General features: G+C 41.7%; 1 protein-coding gene across 2 annotated transcripts in view; it reads left to right on the top strand.

The window, feature by feature from the left end:
* The window catches only part of CFAP61 (cilia and flagella associated protein 61), a 384,193-nt gene that overhangs the window by 43,285 nt on the left and 315,302 nt on the right, over positions 1-25,606 (top strand). The window contains exons 8-9 of one of the 2 annotated variants that reach the window (XM_066386991.1): positions 3,422-3,554; positions 25,170-25,329. In XM_066386991.1, the coding sequence (XP_066243088.1) occupies positions 3,422-3,554; positions 25,170-25,329 (293 nt within the window). Of the gene's footprint in view, positions 1-3,421; positions 3,555-4,036; positions 4,053-25,169; positions 25,330-25,606 lie in introns of both variants that reach the window. The other variant, XM_066386992.1, reaches the window with a different exon arrangement.

Here is a 25,606-nt window from a genome sequence, read left to right as displayed (position 1 = left end):
ACACAGGAGAAGCGCCCATCTGCTTCTCCACCCCCCCCCTTCCTCTCTGTCGCTCTCTTCCCCTCCTGCATCCGAGTCTCCATTGGAGCAAAAGATGGCCCGGGCGCTGGGGATGGCTCCTTGGCCTCTGCCCCAGGCACTAGAGTGGCTCTGGTCTCTACAGAGCGATGCCCTGGATGGGCAAAGCATCGCCCCCTGGTGGGCATGCCGGGTGGATCCCAGTCGGGCGCATGCAGGAGTCTGTCTGACTGCCTCCCCGTTTCCAGCTTCGGAAAAATACAAAAAAAAAAAAAAAATGAGGCTAAGGACTCTGACTCATCCCAGAAACTGTAGGGGCTAGCAAAAAACTTTTGAGTAAGGGAGTGCAGTGAAGAAAGCGGGTTTTAAACAGGTTAGTGACAGCGGATGGGATGGGAGAGTTTATACCTATAGTGGCCCTGGGGCTGCCAGTGCAATAAGTCAAGCTTTTGTAGTCAAACCTCTTCCATGCATTGATTATAAATGTTCTTCAGTTTTTCTTCATGACCCTTCCTACCTAAGTAGTAATAATGTCAATAACATCACATATTATTATCTTAACATTGACTGTCTTTAGGACAGATGAAAACACTGGCATAGAGAGGGTAAGTGACTTGCCCAAGGCTGCAGCTCTTAAATCCAACCTAGGATTTCTAGCTTCCCAGCCCAGGCTGTGACCACTACACTGTAAGGTTTGTTCTCCAATCTTTCCAAAAGCGTGCCAAGAACCTTTGATGTATGTATTTTAGAGCCTCAGGGCAACTAGCCACAGATTACACACAAACACACTCCAGTAGATGCCAGGTGGTCAAGGACGACTTTGAAGAAGTTAGTGCAGAGATAAAATGGTCTGTGAAATGGTCGTGTCTGTCATAAAATCAGGTTTGGTGTTTGTCTCTGCTTCCATGTTTTTGACTCCCCACTAGAGAATCCTGATGCCCTGGCATGTGGGTGAGACTTGGGTGCCTCAAACCCAGGTTGATAGAATAACAAGCACATATCCTGGTTGTCCGGATTAGGGCCCCCTGTGGTCTCTCCTTCCAGCGAGTGTGGACAAGAGGTTAAGAATGAGGTTCCACCTGGGCAGTTATGTTTAAACCCCGCTCCCCAGTTGTCATCATCTGTGTTTCTTTTCCTAATGAGGCATGGTCTGTGGACTAGCTCTTTCCTTAACTCCGCTTTTATAAGGCAGAGACCTAGTTTTTCAAATTTATATATTTCTTTCATCAAGATGCTTATTATTGATGAAAAAAACAATATTATTCCACAGACAAGGCTGTCACCAGAGACGACATCCTGAGAGAAGGGTGGAGACTGTCCTCCAGAGCGCGCAGGATGGTCCAGTCTACAGCGTGTAGATGTGGGCGGTGGAGCTGTGGCAGGAGGGAGGGTCTTTCTCAGCAAGGGCTGGAGGAGCTGGGGCTGGGCTGGCTGGACAGTCCACAGGGTCGATCTCTTGCCCTTGAGCCAAAGTCTCTCCTCTCTCAACTGTTTGGCTTATGCTTTTACTTCCTGCTACCAGTTTTCAAACGGAATGTCAGTTTAAAGGAAGAGTTTTGAAGTGCACTGTGGGCTGAGTGTTGCATGTGAGGATTGGGTCTCAGTCAGCTGACCTGAGTTCTCAGCACGGCTTTCACGGCTCTCTTGCCAACTGTTTGTATCATCTCAGGCAAAGTTTTTCCTCACCTCCGTGAGCCTTTCTCTCCTCCATCTGCAAAGTGACTATGGTGCCTACCTCCGGGGGTTGCTATGAGAATCTGGATAAAGCCCTGAGTTTTATACACATACTAATCACTCAATAGGTGAAGCTACTATTAATATCAAAGAGAACATGTTAGAAGAGAAAGTGGGATAATGAAGACGGCATAATAATGAAATAAAGAAGAAGAGGTTAGTGGCCAAATAAGACATACTACAAAGAAATAATACAAATGTGTATATTTTTGATACGAAAAGTAACAGGATAAAAGTATAAGTGCATCCTAGAGAGGTAAAATAGAACATAAATATAACCAAAAATGAACTAAAAAGAAAAAAATGTTAGCCTGTCCTGTGATAACACAGTGGATAAAGCTTTGACCTGGAACGCTGAGGTAGCTGGTTCAAAACCCTGAGCTTGCCTGGTCAAGGCACATATGGGGGTTGATGCTTCCTGCTCCTACCCCCTTCTCTTTCTCATTTTCTTTCTCTCATTTTCTCTCTATAAAAATGAATAAATAGGCCCTGGCCGGTTGGCTCAGCGGTAGAGAGCATCGGCCTAGCGTGCGGAGGACCCGGGTTCGATTCCCGGCCAGGGCACACAGGAGAAGCGCCCATTTGCTTCTCCACCCCTCCACCGCGCTTTCCTCTCTGTCTCTTCCCCTCCCGCAGCCAAGGCTCCATTGGAGCAAAGATGGCCCGGGCGCTGGGGATGGCTCTGTGGCCTCTGCCTCAGGCGCTAGAGTGGCTCTGGTCGCAACATGGCGATGCCCAGGATGGGCAGAGCATCGCCCCCTGGTGGGCAGAGCGTCGCCCCTGGTGGGCGTGCTGGGTGGATCCCGGTCGGGCGCATGCGGGAGTCTGTCTGACTGTCTCTCCCTGTTTCCAGCTTCAGAAAAATGAAAGAAAAAATAAAAATAAAGAAAAAATAAAAATGAATAAATAATATCTAAAAAAAAAAAGAAAAAAATGTTAAAAGGGCAGCAAAATGTGTCCAAGGGCCAGCATCACCTGCTGCCGTAAATCTGGTACTTGGCTCATCTCTCTACCACATACACACACACACACACACACTGTGTCAGGGTCGCTGCAGGTCGCTGTAGGGGGTTGACATGGCTTTCTCCAGCATGGTGAGCAGCATTTCCCCTCTGTGGGAAGTGTTGTGCTATCTCAGGAATAAAGTACACCCTGGGCCAGTGTTGGAGAAATGCGTAAACAATGTACAAATTCTTTATTGTAGTCCTTCTCAGAGTCTTTGCTATAACTGTGGAATTCTTTTAGGGGAGGAAGAGGATTCTGAGGACAATGTCATAGAAGTGTTCTTTGGAACACATTTGGGTAATGCTGTCCCCAGCATCTTGTCCTTTGGGCTCATGACAAGCTGCTCTACATTTCACACCCAAACATGCTGAGTGTATCCTCTGCTTAGAATATTCCGCTCCCTTCCCTTCTCCTCACTTGTGTCTCATCTCTGATGACCCTCCTCAGAGAGAGATCTTCCCTGACCGCTTGACCCCATCACTGTCTATCCAAAGCACTTATCACTATTTGAAATTTGTTATTTTTATCGTCTGCTATCCTGTTAGAGTCTAAGTTCATTTCGTGTGCATGTTGTTGTATTCTTGGCATTTAGCATAGGCTCTGGCACATAGTAGGTGCTCCTTTGAAAGAAAGAACACTGAACTTAAGCCTTTCTGTTGAACAGGGTGGAGGATCACGATGATCTCATGCCAATATTTATGCGCCATGACACGATCCTGAAAGAAGTGTATGGTGAATACTTTCTGGCTGAACTAATAGAGGCCCAAGACCAAGAGAACCACGCTGTCGTGTGCGAGGTTGGTGATGGACCCACCCAGGGATGCGCTTAGTGAGAGAAATGGAAACCGTCAGCGATGCCGCTCCTGTTTTTGCCCAGCCCCCTGGAGCTGCCACGCCCCCCCTCCCTCCCCAGGCCTTCCGGGTGGCGTCACACCCCTTCCCAGGGTTTATGGCGGTAGGTTTTTCGGTTGTTGTGTGGTCCTTCCGGATGCCCAGGCTGCTGTGGATTTTTTGCCCTATCTTTAGAGGTGGGGGTTAGAATTAGGGCAAGGGATTGTCTAGGGGCAGTTTCTGAGCCCCCCAAAATCCCAGAGGCCAGAAGTTAAAAACCAGCATCCCGCTAGCAGATAGAGTTTATTTGACTCCAAAAGTAATTTTTAACTTTTTGTTTTAATGTTATAAAAATCCACACTTAAAGAAAACTTATAAGCACTCCAATTCCCTAAATGTTAACATTTTAACACATCTGTATTATTTTCTTTATTTGCTCTCTATCTAGAGAGAGCTTGACACAGGTAAGTATATATTACATATACATTTGTGTATTTTTTTATGAACCATTTAAGAGTAAGATGCAGCTGGAATGCCCTTCATCATTAAACACCTTAGCATGTTTCCTAAAAGCGAGGCTGTTCTCTTCCGTGAGCGCAGCGAGGTGGCTGAGTCAGGCAGCATGAGCCCTTCAGTCCTGTGATGTCATCTGCAGACCTTATCCAGGTTTTGCTGACAGTCTTCAGTGTCCTTATAACAGATGTGAATCCACATCCCTCACTGACCTCAGGTGTCCCGTGTCTTCGGTCTCTTGTGATCTGGGACAGTTTCCCATCTGCCTTTGTCTTTCATGACGATAACGGTTTTGAAAAGCACAAGACGGTTACTTTGTAGACTGTCCCTCAATTTGGATTTGTCCAACGTTTTCTTATGATTTGACTTAGGCCATTATGATTCAATTTTGTTGTATTAATGGCCACCATTTAAAAATTAGCAAAGTGTCTATAGTGATGGGAATTTCTAGCCTTTGTGGAGAAAGCAGAAGGCCTGCCTGCTGGGTCTGCTTTTCTGCAGGGCGCCAGAGCACTGTGACTGCGGGCAGTCCAGAGGCCTCCAGCCGAGTGCTGTCCCCACCATGGCCTGGAGCTTCATGACCCATGGACTACCTTCCCCTTTTGTACCAGTCTGGCCCTGTGATTCCATCAGGTTGTGACCACTGACTCAGGACTTGCCTTACAATTATCCTGATCCTGTGGTGTTCATCCAGAAGGGTTTTTTTCCTGAGACCAAAGGTAGAGATGGGGATTAAGGAAGATAAAACCCCTACCCTCTGGTGTGCCGGCTGCAGGCCCAGGGGTCCACACCCAAGGGAGAGGTGAGAAGGACGAAAAAGAGGACCGGCGAGCTCGCCAGCTTACTGTGTTCCAACCAGAGCAGCGAGCAGCCCACCAGGAGCCCAGGTGGCCGGTGTGAGCACCTCTGCACCTCCTGAGCCCATCTCTCATCCCTTCCACCCGGGAGCATTCGGAGGGACCCTCCTCCCTTACAGAATTTCAGCTTGCAGGGGTTCCTACTTTGCACAGGGTTTGATAGAGAAGATCCTACTTCTGATGCTAACCACAAGTGTCCCGAGATGTCGTTGGGCCTTTGTTGATTTGCCTGCTGACACAGGCCTTCCTGAAAGAGAGTACGATAGTGTTCTCCCTCCTCCACTCCTTTGGACGAGGCCTCCTTAGAGCTAACAGTGCTGGTTTTGGGGATATTCAGGGGTCTGCCCGGGGGCATGAAGAAACTGTCTGAAGAAAACTGAGGCTCTTAGGACTTTAGGGTCAATAGGCAATTTATAGGGACTGTTCAGCTTTAGGAAGAATTAGGGCTGTGACTAACAGCATCTGCTTTATGTGTATGTAAGAACTGTGAAGAAAAGTTTTAGAGTAATGGTAGTCAAACCTGGGCATACATTGAAATCACAGATTACAGGACCCACCCCCAGTGGGGACCAGAGAATTCGCATCTCTCACCGGTTCCTGGGAGCTGCTAGTTCCTGCAGGCACCACTTTTGAGAACTCTGGTCTGAAGGGATAAGCCTTCCCTCCATGTGGCTAGTTGCTGACTTGTTGTGTACAGGGCCCTCACAAGGTCAACCTTTTTATTTATTTATTTATTTATTTATTTATTTATTTTTATTATTCATTTTAGAGAGGAGAGAGAGAGGGAGAGAGAGAGACAGAGAGAGGAGAGAGAGACAGGGGGGAGGAGCTGGAAGCATCAACTCCCATATGTGCCTTGACCAGGCAAGCCCAGGGTTTTGAACCAGCAACCTCAGCATTTCCAGGTCGACGCTTTATCCACTGCGCCACCACAGGTCAGGCAAGGTCAACCTTTTGTTGATAGTTTTAGGAATGAAGAAAAGAAAACAATTAAAATGTGAGCTAAGATGGTCTTTGACATCACATGAGAAATATAGAGGGCATTTTTGTTTGTTTGTTTTTGTAAAGGCCTTTGAAAGAGGTTTATCTAAGCTTGGACTGAAGAATGTATTTGACCATGAGATGATCTTATTTTGAATGAATTTTTGTGCTTGTCTTTTGCATATCATAATGAACAAACATGGGTAGAACCATTGGGAGCCCAGCCCTGTACCCGAATATTTCATTCATAGGATCCCAAGGTCCAGGCAAAGATGACCATAAATTACATTTTTTTTCAAGTGGATATTTGACTTTTATTTTAAAAGGAAGGACTTTGTGCCAGTCTATTGAAAAGCATTAAAAGGTAGAAATGTAGCAGTTTTACTTTTAGGGTATCTGCTTAGTGACTCATTATTCTTCAAACACTTACTTTGCATTACTTGACAAAACTGTAAAAACTATTTAAAGAATATTACATTTCTTGAAAAATGTAGAATAAAAAGTTCTCTTATTTTTATAATAATAATCAGTTTGAGGCTTTTGATAATATGATCAGTGAGTCTCAAATTTGCTGTGTGTAGGAATCACCTGGGAGGCTATTCAAAATATCAGGCCAAGGAGCTTGTATCCAGATAATAGAAAGAACTCAAAAATAAATAAAGAGAAAAATAATGTAGATAAATATATGGGCAAAAAAATTGAATAGATATTTCTCCAAAAAAGATATACAAATGGCCAATAAGTCTGTGAAATGTTCAACATCATTAATCGTTAGGAAAATGCAAATCAAAACCACAATGAGGCCCTGGCTGGTTGGCTCAGTGGTAGAGCGTCGGCCCGGCATGTGGATGTCCCGGGTTTGATTCCCAGTCAGGGCACACAGGAGAAGCACCCATCTGCTTCTCCATCCCCCCCTTGGCTTCTCTCTCTCTCTCTCTCTCTCTCTCTCTCTCTCTCTTCTCCTCCCCTCCTTCAGCCATGGCTTGATTGAAGTGAGTTGGTCCCGGGTGCTGAGGATGGCTCCATGGCTTCTGCCTCAGGTGCTACAATGGCTCTGGTTGCAACAGAGCAAGGGCTGCCAATGGGCAGAGCATCGCCCCCTAGTAGGCTTGCCAGTGGATCCCAGTCCAGGCACATGAGAGTGTCTGTCTCTGCCTCCCCTCCTCTCACTAAACAAATTAAAAAAACCCCACACAATGAGATACTACTTTTAACCTGTTAGGATGGTTATAATAAAAGAGGATATAACAAGTATTGGTAAGGGTGTGGAGAAATGGGAACTCTGAAACATTGGTGGGATTATAAAATGGTGTAGCCACTCTGGGAAACATTCTGGCATTTTCTCAAAAGTGAAATATAGAAGTACTATTTGACCTAGCAGTTTGACCCCTAGAATTGAAAACACATGCATTCACAAAAACATGCACACAAACATTCATAGCAGCATTATCTATAATAGCCAAAAATTTTCATCTGTGGATGAATGGATAAAGAAAATGTGGTATATCTATACAATGGAATATTATTAGGAAATAATAAGGAATTAAGTACTGACATGGTACAACATGTTTGAACTTTGAAAAGATTATGTTAAGTGAGAGCAACCAGTCATAAAGACCACATGTTTACATTTGGTAATTCTACTCTGTTTTATGAGTTCAGCTTCTTTAGTGAGACCATACAGCAATTGTCTTTCTGTGTCTGACTTATTTCTCTTAGTACTATATAATGCCATTTACATGAGAGCCCAGAATAGGCAAGTCCATAGGGGCAAAAAAAAAAAAAAAAAAAAATGGCTAGAGAAAGAGGAGTGGGAGTGACTAATAATGGGTATAGGTTTTTCTTGGGGGGTGGAAAATGTTCTGGAATCAGATACATTGTGAATATACTAAAAACCACTGAATGGTATACTTTTTTTTTTTTTTGTATTTTCTGAAGTTGGAATCGGGGAGGCAGTCAGACAGACTCCCGCATGTGCCCGACCGGGATCCACCCGGCATGCCCAACAGGGAGCGATGCTCTGCCCATCTGGGGCATTGCTGTGTTGCAACCAGAGCCATTCTAGCGCCTGAGGCAGAGGCCATGGAGCCATCCTCAGTGCCCAGGCCAACTTTGCTCCAATGGAGCCTTGGCTGCGGGAGGGGAAGAGAGAGACAGAGAGGAAGGAGAGGGGGAGGGGTGGAGAAGCAGATGGGCGCTTCTCCTGTGTGCCCTGGCCGGTAATCGAACCCGGGACTCCTGCACGCCAGGCCGATGCTCTACCACTGAGCCAACTGGCCAGGGATTGAATGGTATACTTTTTAAAGGTTGATTTTTATGGTATCTGTTATATCTCAATGTTTAAAAATGCTAGGATGTACTCAGACCAGTTAAATCCATCTTTTAGAGTAGGATATAAGCACTATTTTAAAAAATCTCCCCAAATGATTCCAGTGTGTAGTTCAGGTGGGGAAAATTTTGTCTACATGATGGAAAACACATTTGATGAAGAACAGGATAAATTTAGAGAGATACGGGCATTGGTTTCTTAAGGGGAGAACTGGCCCTGAAACTATTTTCTGTACTTGTTCATAGAACTTATTCTACATTGAAAGGGTTTTTATTTTTCACATTAAGGTTTTTACATTTTTCTTTAAGCTTTCACCTATTCTCATTCAATTTATAGCTTCAGGCTAATGAGAAAAGGAAGGGTCAAGAGGTACAGTGTGTCCATAAAGTCATGGTGCACTTTTGACTGGTCACAGGAAAGCAACAAAAGATGATAGAAATGTGAAATCTGCACCAAATAAAAGGAAAACTCTCCCAGTTTCATACCTATTCAGTGCAGTTTGATGTGGGCTCATACACAGATTTTTTTAGGGCTCCTTAGATAGCTATCCCGTATAGCTTCTACAGACTCGTCACTGACTGATGGCCTACCAGAACGGGGTTTCTCCACCAAACTGCTGGTTTCCTTCAACTGCTTATCCCACCGAGTCATGTTATTCCTATGTGGTGGCGCTTCGTTATAAATGCGCCGATTTTCATGTTGCACTTTGGTCACAGATTCGAATTTAGCGAGCCACAGAACACACTGAACTGTCCTCTGTACCGTCCACATCTCAACTGGCATGGCCATGGGCTGCTCTGCTGTATACACGGTGTTACGTCATCATCTGCGCATGCACACATGCTGCCACATCATCCTACAGAAACTGGGAAGGTTTTCCTTTTATTTGGTGCAGATTTTACATTTCTATCATCTTTTGTTGCTTTCCTGTGACCGGTCAAAAGTGCACCATGACTTTACAGACCCACTGAAGTTGGGTCCAGCAGCACCATTTTTGAAAAACTATGTCTTTACAAAATGAAACAAAAACTGCTGAGTAATATGATTCATTCAGACACCAGTAAGAACTTTTAATGACCTTACTAAATTGTGTGACTCCAGTTTAGTCTGGCCTTTGTTTTGTGGAGAAGGCTTTTATTTATATATATATATATTTTGTTTTATTGAGATATAATTGACATATTACACTGTGTAAATTTTTTTTTTACACAGACATTTTTTTTTTGCAGAGACAGAGAGAGATAGATAGGGACAGACAGACAGGAACAGAGAGAGATGAGAAGCATCAATTATTAGTTTTTCGTTGCGACACCTTAGTTGTTCATTGATTGCTTTCTCATATGTTCCTTGACCATAGGGCTACAGCAGACTGAGTAACCCCTTGCTTGAGCCAGCGACTTTGGGTCCAAGTTGGTGAGCTTTTGCTCAAACTAGATGAGCCCGCGCTCAAACTGGCAAGCTCGGGGTCTTGAACCTGGGTCCTCTGCATCCCAGTCCGACGCTCTATCCACTGTGCACTGCCTGGTCGGGCTAACACTGTAAATTTAAGGTGTGCAATGTGCTGATTTGATACATTTATATGTTGCAAAATGATTAACACCATAGTGTTAGGTAATAACACCTTCATCACGTCACATAATTACCAATTACGCCCTGGCCGGTTGGCTCAGCGGTAGAGCGTCGGCCTGGCGTGCGGGGGACCTGGGTTCGATTTCCCGGCCAGGGCACATAGGAGAAGTGCCCATTTGCTTCTCCACCCCCCCCCTTCCTCTCTGTCTCTCTCTTCCCCTCCTGCAGCCAAGGCTCCATTGGAGCAAAGATGGCCCGGGCGCTGGGGATGGCTCCTTGGCCTCTGCCCCAGGCTCTAGAGTGACTCTGGTCGCGGCAGAGCGACTCCCCAGAGGGGCAGAGCATCGCCCCCTGGTGGGCAGAGCCTCACCTCTGGTGGGCATGCCAGGTGGATCCCGGTCGGGCGCATGAGGGAGTCTGTCTGACTGTCTCTCCCCGTTTCCAGCTTCAGAAAAATACAAAAAAAAAAGTTACATAATTACCAATTCCTTTTTATGGTGAGAACATTTAAGATCTATATTCTAAGCAACTTTCAAGTATATATCATAATAGAGTATTATTAATTATAATGACCACACTTTACATTAAATCCGCAGAACTTATTTGTCTTATAACCAAAAGTGTGTGCCCTTTGACCAATATCTCCCCATTTCTCTCACCACCACCCTGCCCCTGTTAATCACAATTCTACTCTGTTTTTATGAGTTCAGCTTCTTTAGTGAGACCATACAGCCATTGTCTTTCTGTGTCTGACTTATTTCTCTTAGTATAATGCCATAAATGTCCATCCAGGTTGTCACAAATGGCAGGTATTCCTTCTTTCTCATGGCTGATTAATATTTGTGTGTGTAAGTATGTGTGTGTGTATACAATTTCTCCGTTTATCTGCTGATGGACACTTAAGTTTCCATATCTTAACTACTGTAAATAATGCTACAATGAACATGAGAGTTGCAGATATCTCTTCAAGATTCCGTTTTCATTTTCTTTGTATATACACCCAGAAGTGGGATTGTTAGATCATATGGTAGCTCTACTTTTACTTTTTGAGAAACTTCCATACTGTTTTCTGTAGTGGCTGTACCAATTTACATTCCCACCAACAGTACACAAGGGTTCTCTTTTCTCCATATTCTTGCCAACCTTATTATCTCTTATCTTTTTTATGACTGATATTCTAATAGGTGTGAGGTGATACCTCACTGTTTTTAATTTGTATTTCCCTGATGATAAGTGAAGTTGAACATCTTTTCATTTACCTGTTGACCATTTGTATGTGTTCTTTGGAGTAATGTCTATTCAGGTCTTCTGCCCGTTTTAAAATTAGATTTTTTTTTTTCTGTTGAGTTGTATGAGGTCTGTACATATTTTGGACATTGAGCTCTTATTCAATATATGGTTTGAAAATATTTTTTTCCCATTCCATTGGTTGCTTTTTCATTCTATTGATAGTTTCTTTTGCTGTATAGAAGTTTTTTAGTTTAGTGTAGCCCCTCATATTAGTTTTTGCTTTTGTTGTTTGTACTTTTGGTGTCACATCCAAAAACTTGCTCCCAAGACCAATGTCAGGGAACTGATTTCCTATATTTATTCTACAAGTTTTGCAGTTTCAGGTTTTATGTTTGAGTCTTTAATCTCTTATGAGTTAATTCTTGTGAATGGTGTAAGATAGGGTTCAGTTTCATTCTTCAACATGTAGATGCCCAATTTTCTCATTACCATTTATTGAATCCTTCCCTCATTAAGTATTCTTAGCTTCCTTATCAATTATTAGTTGGTGATCATATATGCATGGTTTTATTTTTCGGTTCTCGATTCTGTTCCATTGGTCTATGTGTCTGTTTTTTGTTCAGTACCATATTGTTCTGATTACTATAGCTTTGTCATATAGTTTGAAATAAGGACGTGTGATGCTTCAAGTTTTGTACTTTTTTCTCATGAGTGCTTTGGCTATTTGGGTTCTTTTGTGATTCCACACAAATTTTAGGATTGCTTTTTCTATTACTGTGAACTTTTGATGGGGATTACATTGAAGTTACAGGGTAGAATTTATAGGGTATTATGAATTATGAATTTTAACAATGCTAATTCTTCCAATCCAGCGGTTCTCAACCTGTGGGTTGCGACCCTGGCAGGGTCCCCTAAAGCCATTGGAAAATACATAATGCATATCAGGTATTTACATTCTGAATCATAACTGTAGCAAAATTACAGTTATGAAGTAGCCACCAAAATTATTTTTTGGTTTGGGGTCACCGCAACATGAGGAACTGTATTGTGGGGTCACGGCATTAGAAAGGTTGAGAACCACTGTTCTAATCTGTGAACAGGGGCTATATTTCTGTTTGATTGTATCTTCATTTTCTTTCATCAAAGTCTTGTGTTTTCAGTGTGTAGATCTTTTGCTTCCTTGGTTAAATTTATTTCTAAAAATTTTTAGTTTTTTTTTTATACTATTGTGAATAGGATTGCTTTCTTTATTTCTTTTGGGGAATATTTTACTTTTAGTGTATAGAAATGCAACTGACTTCTGTATGTTGATTTTCTATTCTGCAACTTTACTGAATTTGTTCATTAGTTAGTTCTAACAGTTTTTTGGGTGGAGTCTTTAGAATTTTCTTTATATTATATCATATCTTCAAGTAAAAGACAATTTTACTTCTTCGTCCCTGATTTGAATGTCTATTATTACTTTTTCTTGCCTGATTTCTCTGGCTAAGACTTCTGGTCCTATGTTGAATAGAAGTGGTGAGAGTGGGTACCCTTGTCCTGTTTGTGATCTTAAAAGAAAATCTTTTAACCATTCAGTGTTGAGTATGATGTTCCTTGCGAGTTTATCATATATAGCCTTGATTGTATTGACAGGTGTTTTTTCTATGCCCAATTTATTGAAGATTTTTATCATGAAATGATGTTTATATATATATATATATATATATATATATATATATATATATATATATATATATATATATATATTTTTTTTTTTTTTTTTTTTTTTATCTGAACTTGGAAACCAGGAGGCAGTCAGACTCCCGCATGTGCCCGATCGCGATCCACCCGGCATGCCCACCAGGGGGCGATGCTCTGTCCATCTGGGGCTTCGCTCTGTTGCAACTAGAGCCATTCTAGCGCCTGAGGCAGAGGTGACAGAGCCATCCTCAGCACCCGGGCCAACTTTGCTCCAATGGAGCCTTGGCTGCAGAAGGAGAAGAGCGACACAGAGAGGAAGGAGAGGGGGGGAGGGGTGGAGAAGCAGATGGGCGCTTCTCCTGTGTGCCCTGGCTGGGAATCGAACCTGGGACTCCTGCACGCCAGGCCGACGCTCTACCACTGAGCCAACCAGCCAGGGCCTTGATGTTATATTTTGTTAAATGAATTTATATACATCTATTGAGATGATCGTATGATTTTTGTCTTTAGTAGCTATTAATTAAGGTGGCATATCACATTTATTGATTTGTGTTATTTGAACCAGCCTTGTATCTCAGGGAAAATTCTGGCTGGTCATGGTGTATGATCCTTTTTTTTTTTTTTTTTTTTTTTTTTTTTTTAAATTTTTTGCATTTTTTTGAAGCTGGAAACAGGGAGAGACAGTCAGACAGACTCCCGCATGCGCCCGACCGGGATCCACCCGGCACGCCCACCATGGGGCGACGCTCTGCCCACCAGGGGGCGATGCTCTGCCCATCCTGGGCGTCGCCATGTTGCGACCAGAGCCACTCTAGCGCCTGAGGCAGAGGCCACAGAGCCATCCCCAGCGCCCGGGCCATCTTTGCTCCAATGGAGCCTCGGCTGCGGGAGGGGAAGAGAGAGACAGAGAGGAAAGCGCGGCGGAGGGGTGGAGAAGCAAATGGGCGCTTCTCCTGTGTGTCCTGGCTGGGAATCGAACCCGGGTTGTATGATCCTTTTAATGTGCTATTGTATTTGGTTTGCTATCGTATTGTTGAGAATTTTTGCAACTGTATTCAATGTGGATATCAGTCTATAGTTTTCTGGTAGTGTACTTATCTGGTTTTGGTATCAGAATATTGCTAGCCTCATACAATGAGTTTGGGAGTATATTCTCCTCTTCAAGTTTTTGGAAGAGTTCGAGAAGTATTGATGTTAATTCTTCTTTAAATATTTGGTAGAATTTACCAATGAATCTATCTGTCTGGGCTTTACTTTTTTGGGAGCTTTTTTATTACTGACTCAATCTCCTCATTTGTTATTGGTCTGTTCATAGTTTCTATTTTTTCATGAATTAGTCTTGGTAGGTTTGTTTTTAGGAATTTATCTATTTGTTTTAGATTGTCCAATGTTGCCATATAATTCCTAGTAGTCTGTTATGATCCTTTGTATTTTTGTCTTAGTAGTTATTATCTCCTCTTTCATTTCAAATTTTGAGTCTTCTCTATTTTCCTCATTCTAGCTAAACGTTTGCCAATTTTATCTTTTCGAAAAACTAGCTCTAAGTTTATTGCTGTTGTTTCTCTAGTCTCTATTTCATTTGTTACTCCTCTGAACTTTGTTATTCCCTTCCTTCTGCTAACTTTGGGCTTAAATGAATCTTTTCCTTATTCCTTGAGGTGTAAAGTTAAGTTGTTTATTTGAGATACCACTTTTTATTTTCTTGCTCTGACATTTGTCACTATATACTTACTTTTTAGAACTGCTTTTTCAGCATCCCATAAATTTTGGTATGTTGTTTTTTATTTTTTGTTTAAGATATTTTTTTATTTCCCTTTTGACTTCTTATTTGACTTCTCAGTTGTTTAGGAGTATTTTTAAATTTCCACATATTTGTGAAATTTCCAGTTTTCCTAATGTTACTGTGTTTTAGTTTCATAACATGTGGTTAGAAAAGATACTTGGTGTAATCTCATCATCTCAAATTTGCTAAGACTTGTTTTGTCACTTAATATATCATCTGTCCTGGAAAACGTCTCATGTGTGCTTGAGGAGAATGCATATTCTGATGTTCTTGGATGGAATGTTCTGTATATATTATACTTCTGTTAGCTCCATTTGATCTAAAGTATTAGTCAAGTCCAACATTTTCTTGTTGATTTTCTATCTGAATGTTCTGTTCAATGTTGAAAGAAGGGGTATTGAAGTCCCCTACTATTATTGTACTATTGTCTGTTTCTCTATTTAATATATTTAGATGGTCTGGTGTTGGATATAAATGTATGTGTGTGTGTCTGTCTGTCTGTATATACATATATATGTGTGTGTGTGTGTGCATATATATAAAGATTATATATAATGTTTATATTTGTGAATGTTATATCTTCTTGATGAGTTGGCTCCTTTATTATTATATAATGACCTTCTTTGTCTCTTGTTACCATTTTTGTCTTAAAGTCTATTTTTTCTGATATGAGTATACTTACCCCTGCTTTCTTTTGGTTTCCACTTGCATGAATATATTTTCTTTTTCTCTCTCTATTTTGAGAATTAGAGCTGAAGTGAGTATCTTGTAGGCAGCACAAAGTTGGGTCTTGCTTTCCTATTTATCCAGCCACTCTATGTCTTCTGATTGAAAAATGTAATCCATTTACATTTAGAGTAATTATTGATAGGTAAGGACTTATTAATGCCATCTTATTAGTTGTTTTTATTTTGTAGTACCCTTGTTCCTTTCATCCTGTCTTGCTGTCTTCTTTTGTTATTGATGATTTTATGTAGTGATTACTTAGATTCTTTTTTGTTTAGATTCTTATTTATTTTGGGGATCTATTGCAGGGTTTTTTAAAAATATATTTTTTTAGACTTTATTCATTTTAGAGAGAGAAAGACAGAGAGAAGGGGGAGGAGCAGGAAGCATCAACTCCCATATGTGCTTTGACAAGGCAAGCTGAAGGATTTGAACTGGTGACCTCAGCATTCCAGGTCGACGCTTTATCCACTGTGCCACCACAGGTCAGGCCCATTGCAGGTTTTTGCTTTGTGGTTACAATGAGGCTTACTGAAACATCCTATACATGTAACAGTCTATTTTATGCTGAGAATAACTTGATCATATACAAAAATTTTACCCTTTTATATTTTCAATGTTATTATTTACCTTTTAAAATATTTATTAATAATTTATTAATAACATAGCTATAGTTAATTTTTATTTATTTTAAAAATTTAATTTAACAGGGTGATATTGATCAATAAATTTTAATACTTTTGTACTTTAATATTTATACTAGAGCTAAGTATTTAATGGTCTAGTGAATTATAGTATTAGAGTATTCTGAATTTGATTATATACTTATCTATATCAGTGTATTGTATATTTTCATAATTAGTGTCCTTTCATTTCAGTTTAAAGAACTCCTTTCAGTATTCCTTGTAAGGTAGGTCTAATGGTGATGATGAACTCTTTTAGATTTTCTTTATCTGGTAAGGTTTTTATCTATCCTTCATTTTGGAAGGATAGCTTTGCTAGATAAAGTATTCTTGGTTGGCAGGTTCTCCCCCACCCCCAGCTCTAATATAGCATTCCATGTTCTCCTGGCCTGTAAGGTTTCTGTTAAGAAATCCACTGATAGCCTTATGGGGGTTCTCTTGTAACAAGTTACAGCTTTTTGTCTCTTACTACTTTTAAGGTTTTCTATTTGTCTTTGATTCTTGGTAGTTTTCTTATAGTGTGTCTTTGAGAGGGTCTTTTAAAGTTGACTTTAGTGACTTATGAGTTTCATGAACTTGGATACACAAATCTCTCCACAGATTTGTGATGTTCTTAGCTATTCCTAAATAAGCTTTCTATTCCCTTCTTCCTTCTTCTCCTCTGGAAATCCAGTGCTTTGCAAACTGTTCCTTTTGATGATATTCCATAGATCATAAGACGTTCTCTTTTTTTATTCTTCTTTGTTTTCCTCTGACTGGATAATTTCAGAGATCCTGTATTTGATCTCACTGATTCTTTCATCTGATTGATCAAGTCTTGCATTGATGCTCTGTATTGCATTTTATTTTTGTTTCATTGTATTCTTCAGCTCTAGAATTTATGTTCAATTTTTTATTATTTCTGTCTCTTTATTAAGCTTCTCCATTTGTTTGAGTGTTGGTTTCCTGAATTGCCTTTCTGTGTTTTCATGTAGCTCATTGGGTTTCTTTAAAAACAGCTATTTTGGCCTGACCTGTGGTGGTGCAGTGGATAAAGAGTCGACCTGGAAATGCTGAGGTCGCTGGTTCGAAACCCTGGGCTTGCCTGGTCAAGGCACATATGGGAGTTGATGCTTCCAGCTCCTCCTCCCCTTCTCTCTCTCTGTCTCTCCCTCTCCTCTATAAAATGAATAAATAAATAAAAAAAATTAAAAACAGCTATTTTAAATTCCTTTTCTGGAAAATGAGAGATCTCCATGTCTTTGAGTTTGACTATTGTAAGATAATTGTGATAAATTGTGGTGTTGTATTTCTTTGATTTTTTTTATTTCTTTGATTTTTAAATGTTCCTTGGAGTTTTCTGTTGCTGCATATTTGAAGTATCAGTCACCTCCTTCAGTATTTACTATTTGCATTGGTAAAGTACCTCCATTAGCCCTGCTAGGGATTCTGAGGCTTTCTTGGGTATCCTGTGAATACATCTGCTCCATGCTTCTTGTTTCTCTCTTATGGCATACTTTTTAAGGTTGTATGCAGTCCTTGAATCTTGCAAAGCAGCAAGCTGAGTGCTGACAGCCTCTCTCTTCCTAAAGGTGGCACTACAGCTAAAGTTTGTAGTCTCTCTGGCCCACAGATTCAGTTGATTTTCTGTATGTGCTTACTAGCTGTCTGCCAGATCCTGGTCATGCTGCTGTCTGGAACATGCAAGGGAGGCTGTCAAGGGGAGAGGGTGGTATGTGGGTGAGACACACAGAGCTAGGAGTGCTTATGGGCCAGTTGGGGGGATTTACGTGTGAAGCATTCTCAGCAGGTGGTGGGTCGACTTCTTGATGGGATTTGCAACACATTGAGGATCTGTGTTTGTTAAATTTCCTTTAAGAGTTCTATCTATTGCTTTCCCAGACTTCTTTCACCCACTTCACCTCCCCATTTGTGGAGCTCCTGCTGTAGTGTGCTGAATGGAGTGAAAGAGGAATGAGTCCCTGTAATGCTGGTGGTTGAGGCCAGGCAGGTTCCCATTGAATTTGGCAGACGGTAGAGGAACTGCAGAGCTGGAAAGCGTTGGACCATACCCGTTTATTGGAGGCTCACAAAGATAGGCGAGCAAATAAACAACTAAAGGAAAATAGCTAATAAGCAAAGGAAGATCTGCCTTTTGCAGTGAGAAGTTAGGGAGCAAGGAAAACTGCACTTCACGTGGCAGAAGAGCAATCAGGGAGAATACCCGCCCACGGAAAGCACCCGCAGTCTTATATAGAGCACACACATCCACATGGCACTGCCACACACTCACACACCAGTCAGGCAAAGTGCTTGCAGCCGGTAAACCCACAAGCAAGCGGCCTAACATGCCATTTTCCCCACAGTCCCTTTGGAAGTATTTCATACAGCTGGAGAGGCTGTTACTCACATGCTACTCCCCGCTCACCCTTCCCCCAGGATAAATCATGGGCCAAGGAGGATATGTCTTGGTACTAAATCTGTGCCTCCTTGGGAGATTGTTTACATGGGTAGAGTCTTATCCACTCTAGTGTGTCCAAACTCATACTCTTTTTTTTTTTTTTTTTGCTTTAGTGAAGTCCTGGAACTTCTCTAGAAACCTGTGCTTTCACAAAAGCTCTCTGCTCTGTGGGTAATTATTTAAGTCAGTACTCTCTAGAGCCGTGATGGTGAACCTTTTTATAAAAACCGCCCACTTTTGCAGTGCTGGTCAACCTGGTCCCTCTCGCCCACTAGTGGGCATTCTAGCTTTCGTGGTGGGCGGTAGCGGAGCAACCAAAGGGTGCCGCGATTGGCCCACCATAAAGGCTCACCAAAAGGTTCACCATCATGACTCTAGTGGCCCCAGGACCACACCAAGAGGTATTGGAGTTAGTTCAGAGGCTACTGCAGGATCCACAGCCAGGATCGATGTCTGTCTGCCTATCTCCTGATGCACAGGTAGACAAGACTCCTCCTGGGTCCTCTGGTATGTGGTGCTGGGTTTCATAGCTCTTTCAAAGGCACTTTGTTCATGGGTAGATGCTGAATATTTGTTGTTGAGTGGGGGGACAAAAATGGTGAACATCTTCATACTGCTATGATGCTGACGTCACTTTGGAGAAGGCTTTTGGTTTTTTGGTTTCCAGGTGCTAGTTTCAACCCAAATCACTTGAGTTAATGCTTGTGAAGAGCAGCTGCAATGGCTTCTTCCCTCACTTTATTTCTCTTGTCATATGTTACACATTTTTGTTGTGCATGAACATGAGAGGAAAGTTGCAGGCTGAAAATTGCAATCCCAACCCTGCAAGGATCCTGTGGTGTCTCCAGAGAGCCAGTCTCCAAGTTGTGCTGCCTCCGACATCGGAAGCTTTGTGTTCTGTGGAGCCGAGACCATAGCCAGTCTGAAGTGGAAGGGCAGAAGCAGGACCCCTCAACAGGGAGGAGGCCAGTTCAGGATCTAAGAGTGGAACTTTGGTCTGTACCACACTGTATGCAGTGAGTTAAGCCTTCTTGGGTTCAAGATCAGTGCTGTCACCACCCTCCCTCCTGTCTCCCTGTGCCATTCTCCCAACTACCTGGACACCCTCAGGCTGGCCCTTTAGGCAGTAGTGTGCAACAGTTACCTTTCTCTGGCTTACAGGAGCCAATTATTCAGTCTTTAGTAATTATGCAGGCTGGTTGTTAAATGCATTTATTAAAAATTAAATTATATAAACTTACAGTGTAATAAGTTGTATTAAAAACAGTTAATAGGCCTGACCTGTGGTGGCGCAGTGGATCAAGCGTCGACCTGGAATGCTGAGGTCGCTGGTTCAAAACCCTGGGCTTGCCAGGTCAAAGGCACATATGGGAGTTGATGCTTCCTGCTCCACCCCTGCTTCTCTCTTTCTCTCTCTGTCTCTGTCTCCTCTAAAATGAATAAATAAAAATAATTTAAAAAATAAAAACAGTTAATAAATGCTCAACACCCATCTTCCTTAGTATTTTACTATTATAGATGCTTTGGAGGTTATTTATGTCAATAGTCTCTGTACAGTAGGAATAATATATAATATATTGGTGGATATTGGGCATTCCTTTCCAGCTCCCTGTTCAGTGACATCACATTGATAGCTTAAAATTGGCCACAATGGAAGTGTTTGCATCACAGAAATTGGCAATTGCTGAAAATCAGGAATTTCCCCACACAATGCCAATTAGCCATTTACTGGCTTACCATGATTTTAGGTGACTCCTGTTGACCAGAGATGATGGAACAAAGAACTTCAAGTCTGTTCCTTATCCGACCAGCCCACAGTAGCGTCAGGCCATGCATGTAGAATGTCTATGAGAGCTGTGCCTGTGCCTGTGGGAAGCCCTTAATTAAAGGGCTTTTTAACTGTGAGGATATCATATGGCTTGATAACTGCCATTACTTTGCTGAAAGTTGCTTCTCCTAACTTAGTCCTGACTTACCTTGACATCTGGTGTTTACTCCAGACCGAGGTTTCAGGGAAGGAAAGTTGGAGGCCAAGGGCGGCTCCTACAGACAGATGAGCAGGGTATCTGCTTTGGCATCATGTGCAGTGTGGGCAACAGTAGTCAAATAGGCACCACTGACCTGTGTGTGGGCAGAGCCTGCCAGCTCAGCTGTGCCCTTGGCATCAGGAAGAGGGGATCAAAGTTGGCAATGATCCCAATGAAGGCCACCTAAAAGGGATAGGTGACCATAGAGCCTTTTAGATGGAAGCATGTATGATATGGTGCTATCTATAAATGGATATCTATAAATGGACTTGCTTGTGAATGCAAGGCCGCTGTATATACGATTTTCTAGTAACCTGAGCCTGTGTACCATCATGTAATATCACAGGAAAAACAGCAACAACTAAGTTTATAGTTTTGCTCTTCAGTATAAAATAATTGAAGACCCCTTTGTGGTAGCAAGTATCTCTGTGCCTGGAGGATAGGTAGCAGCCAGCAACCAATATCTTTTTATTGTATAAGTAAAAAATAAGTCCATTAAATCAATTTATTTTTTTCATAAAACATACACAGAAAAAGATGCATTTGAACACTTCCACACATTCATAATTCAAAACAGTGTTTCTCAAATCAGAATAGTTATTTGAAAGAAACCCAAAGGAAAAAAGCAGACACTTCCACAATATGTCCTTGCTCTGTAGCAGTCCATAATTGTGAACTTTTGTGAATTGTCACAACCCCAGATGAATGATGGGAATATAACAGGTTGTAGAATTGGAGAATGTTAAATCTTTGTTCCTAATGGCAAAACATGTTTTTCTCATTTTCATCAGAATGTGTGATCCATGCCATTTGAAATCAAATTCCAAACACAATGAGCCATTAGTGTAATAGCTCATTACTAACAGCAGTCTTATAAATAATACATTCTTATCATGCGCATGCAGCTCGCCGTGAAGCCAGCAAAAGGTATTTCAGGCCATGGAAGTTTATTTGCGCCAGTGTGGCTGTAGATTAGAAGGACATCTCCATGTGAACCAAGATGGATGCCAATTTTCCCTGCCGAGAGTGAGCTGGCAGTCTCTTTCTGCACATATGGTAGATGGATTGGTTAATCAGCGTCTGCTGAGTCTTGGGCCTAGAATTACAGAGAAGCCAGACAACCGCAGCTACGCAGCCTTTGTTCATGAGTACAAACAAGACAAACAATCACTTGTTATTTGGGAAAAAAATTAAAATGTTTATTTTGGACTTTTATTAAAGTGTCAATGGCTATATAAAACAGCTGTGTAAATTCAGCCTTTTACAGCTAGCTAGTATCATTTTGGGGGGCCTGTGAAGAAAAGAATATGTGTGGATTTAAAAAATATTCCTCTTGTTTGTTAGCATTAAGGGGAAAATAAAGGGAATCTCACATATATTCTTCAAACACATGTTTGAAAACAAATGGTTTTATACGAAAAGACACATTCAAGGACAAATAGTTTAATACCTAATTTTTCTGTGTCATTTAAAAGATTGAGCATTATTGTAGCTTAGCTTAATTCTCCACTTTAGTAGGTTAAAGCAGCGATTTTCAACCTATTTCACCTCATGGCGCACATAAACTAATTACTAAAATTCTGCGGCACACCAAAATAATGTATTTTTTGCCGATTGAACAAAAAAATAGGTATAATTTTGATTGATTTATAAAAAAATGATAATAGTATGATAATTACCTACTCTTTTTGCTCTAAAGTGACTTAAAAAAATCAGGTGCCTATATTTGTACATAAGGATTTCTGGTACCAAAAAGTAACCAATCAGATGCAACCTTATTATTTGTATGTGGCATGACCAATAAGATGCAGCTCTATTATGTGACCTATATACTTATGGTTCAAGACAGGGCATTCATGCCAGACAGCTATTGTTGTGTTAGCTGTTGTAATGTTTTTCTTAAGAGCGAGACAGTAAGGAAGAGAGATGAGAAGCATCAACTCAGAGGTGCATCACTTTAGTTGTTCATTGATTGTTTCTCATATGTGCCTTGAGGGGAGGCGGGACTCAAGCTGAGCCAGTAACCTCTTGCTCATGTCAGCAACCTTGGGCTCAAGCCAGTAACCTTTGAGCTCAGGCCAGTCACGTTGGGATCATGTCTATGGTCTTGTGCTCAAGCTGGTGACCCTTTGCTCAAGTTCTTTTATTTTTAGGTCAGTTTTTAATTTGACAATCTCAGGGTAAAGAAGCTAGTGCCACTGACTAAATAGTCAGGTACTGAATGTTTTAAAATTTTTTGCAGCACACCATTTGAAAATTACTCGGTTAAGATATTAACCATTTTCTCCAAATGGACATTTATGGGATGATGCTACATTCTTGGGACTAAGGAATACTGTGTTCTACTATTTATTTATTTATTTATTTATTTATTTATTTATTTATTTTTCAGTGAGAGGAAGGGAGGCAGAGAGATAGACTCCCTCGTGTGCCCCAAACGGGATCCACCCGGCAAGCCCAATAGGGGGTAATGTTCTGCCCGTCTGGGGTGTTGCTTTGTTGCTTGGCAACCGAGCTCTTCTTAGCACCTGAGGCCACAGAGCCATCTTCAGTGCCCGAGGCCAACTTGATTGAATTGAGCCACGGCTGTAGGAGGGGAATGGAGAAAGAGAGAGAGAGGGAGAGAGAGAAAAAGAGAGAAGCGAGAGGGGGAGGGGTGGAGAAGCAGATGGATACTTCTTCTGTGTGCCTTGATCGGGAATTGAACCCAGGACATCCACACTCTGGGCTGACACTCTACCATTGAGCCAACTGGCCAGGGGAGTTCTACTTTTTGAGTGGAATGGTGGTCTCAAAAAATACGCTTGAAGGATAAATGCTAGTTTCTAATAAGAGCTGGCAGAGTCAAATTAGTCAAATTAGTCAGAATTTGCTTAAAACTCATGTAATAATCAACAGGAATTATTTATGTGAAATTTACTTTTTTTGTCCAGTTTTACTGATATAATTGACATATAACATTGTGTAAGCTTAAGTTTTACAACAATGATTTGATATTTGTTTATTGAAAAATAATTACCACAATAAGGTTAGTTAATTAGAAAACTACATTTTCTTTCACTCTCTTTTAAAATTTTAAACGCTTGTCTTGCAGAAAAGAATGAAATACTGAATTATTGAGAGGACAGAATAAAGAATTTCAGTCACAGTCATTTCTTAATGTGGAATATGATAGAATTAAATTTTGTTAATTTATATTTTAGTACCAATAATAGGTGCAGATTAGCTACTACTCACTAAAAGATAACTTATTTTCTCTAATCACAGCACTTCTGACACCAAATGTGTAGTGTAGGGTTTTTTCTACATCAACCAGTTCATCATCTCTCTAAACACCAACTGGGTATCCTGCAATTCTGTTCTGACACTTCCTGGAGTTAGCACAGACCCCACACATTTAGGGCTCATGCCCGCAAGACTGCTCCCACTTCAGACACCAGTCACACACCCCAGATTGTCACCTGTACTCTGACTGACAGGCTATTAATCAGGGGTCCCCACAACCACCTCCCTGGGTTCACTAGACTACTAGAATGGCTCATAGAACTCAGTGAAATGCTTCACTATTACCGGTTTACTATAGAAAATATAACTCAAGAACAGTCAAATGAAAAAGATATATAGACCAAGGTGTGGGGAAGGGGTAGAGGCTTTCATGCCCTCTCTGGGAGTGCCACCACCCAGCACCTCAGTGTGTGCACCAAACCCCCAAACTCCTAATCCACTTGTTCAGGGGTATTTAAGGTGGTTCCATGAGTGACTGATTACTGTATATTATTGGCCACTGGTGATTGAACGCAGTCTCTCGCCCTCTCCCCTCCCTTGAGGTCAGAGGTGGAACTGAAAGTTTGAACCCTGAAATCACATGTTTGGTTCCTCTGACAACTAGCCCCCATTTTTAAAGAGTCACTGTATTAGCATAAACTCAGGTTTCCTTGAAAGGGGCTGTTAGGAACAACAAAAGATGCTCCTTTCAGGAAATACAAGTGTTTTAAAAGCTTGTGCTTGGACTACGATGAATATCAAATGTATATTTCTTATTAGATAACACTATCACATTCCTATTCTTACCTGTGTTTTCCTCATCAAAGGCTGAAAATATATGGGGCCCATTGCAAGAGGTTCAAACCAGGTATCTGTTTTGTTGCTGGGAGGAGGTGGGTGCGTTTGCCGATTAGACCCACGAGTGTACTTCACTCGAACATTTCCACCAAACCTCTTTCCTCACTTCTCCCCATGAGAACATCTAATCAAATAAACGAATTCAAGAAACTCAGAGTTCCTACCTGATAAGGAGTAAGAGGTCATGAACTTTCTCTGAGTCAGGGGTCAGTCAGATGGACACTGGAACAGTGGCTGGTCTCACTGGGAACTGTGTGGGGGGAGGGGAAGAGAGTGTAGAGAAGGCTGGGGGACAATAAAAGGATATGGGGCAGTCAGGACATCACCTGGGCAAAGAGGGCACATGTTAAGTTCCAAACAGTTTTCCCTCAAGAACTCTCTGGCAGCTTCCCTAAGTTATGTATCCACTTCTAGGACTGTCCACAATGGTCATTTATTGAGCATTGTTTTGAACATGTTACATGTGCCCTGCATTGTGCTGGACACTAGAGCTACTAAAAGAAGAGCACTGCCCCCTCCCGTTACCATCTCAGAGTGCCCCCCAAACTGCCCCCACCCACGTGCTCTGTGCTCATGGAAACAGCATGATGAGAATTCATTTCAGGTCTTAGAGTAATGAGACACCTTGGCTGTTTCAGGTGGAGGGTGTCGCTGTTGGGTTCATGAGCGTGTGCTCGAGAGTGAACCTGCAGCTCCTGCATCAGTGCTTTGACTTGGGGCCCTTCCACGGACTCTGCTTCCCACATCCTGACGATGTTCTGCAACGTCCACAGGAGCTAACCGTTCAAGGAAGTCAAGGTACAGGGGAGCGCACGGGAGCACGTCAGGAATTAAATCCACGCTGTATACACAACTGTGTTTTATACTAAGTGAAAGGACTAATTTTATATCTCCTTTTCAAATTCTCTTTAAGGTGTAGTTTCTTTCTTTCTTTTTTTAATATGAGAGGAGGGGAGACAGTGAGACAGACTCCTGCATGCACCCCAACCAGGATCCACTCAGCAACCCCTGTCTGGAGCCAATGCTCAAATCAACCGAGCTATCCTCAGTGCCCGAGCTGACACTCAAACCACTC

This window comes from Saccopteryx leptura, chromosome 5 (genome assembly GCF_036850995.1).
Source record: "Saccopteryx leptura isolate mSacLep1 chromosome 5, mSacLep1_pri_phased_curated, whole genome shotgun sequence".
In the NCBI taxonomy this organism is placed as follows: Eukaryota; Metazoa; Chordata; class Mammalia; order Chiroptera; family Emballonuridae; genus Saccopteryx; species Saccopteryx leptura.
The sequence above is the reverse complement of the archived record's forward strand: the minus strand, read 5'-3'. Positions and strand labels throughout refer to the sequence as shown.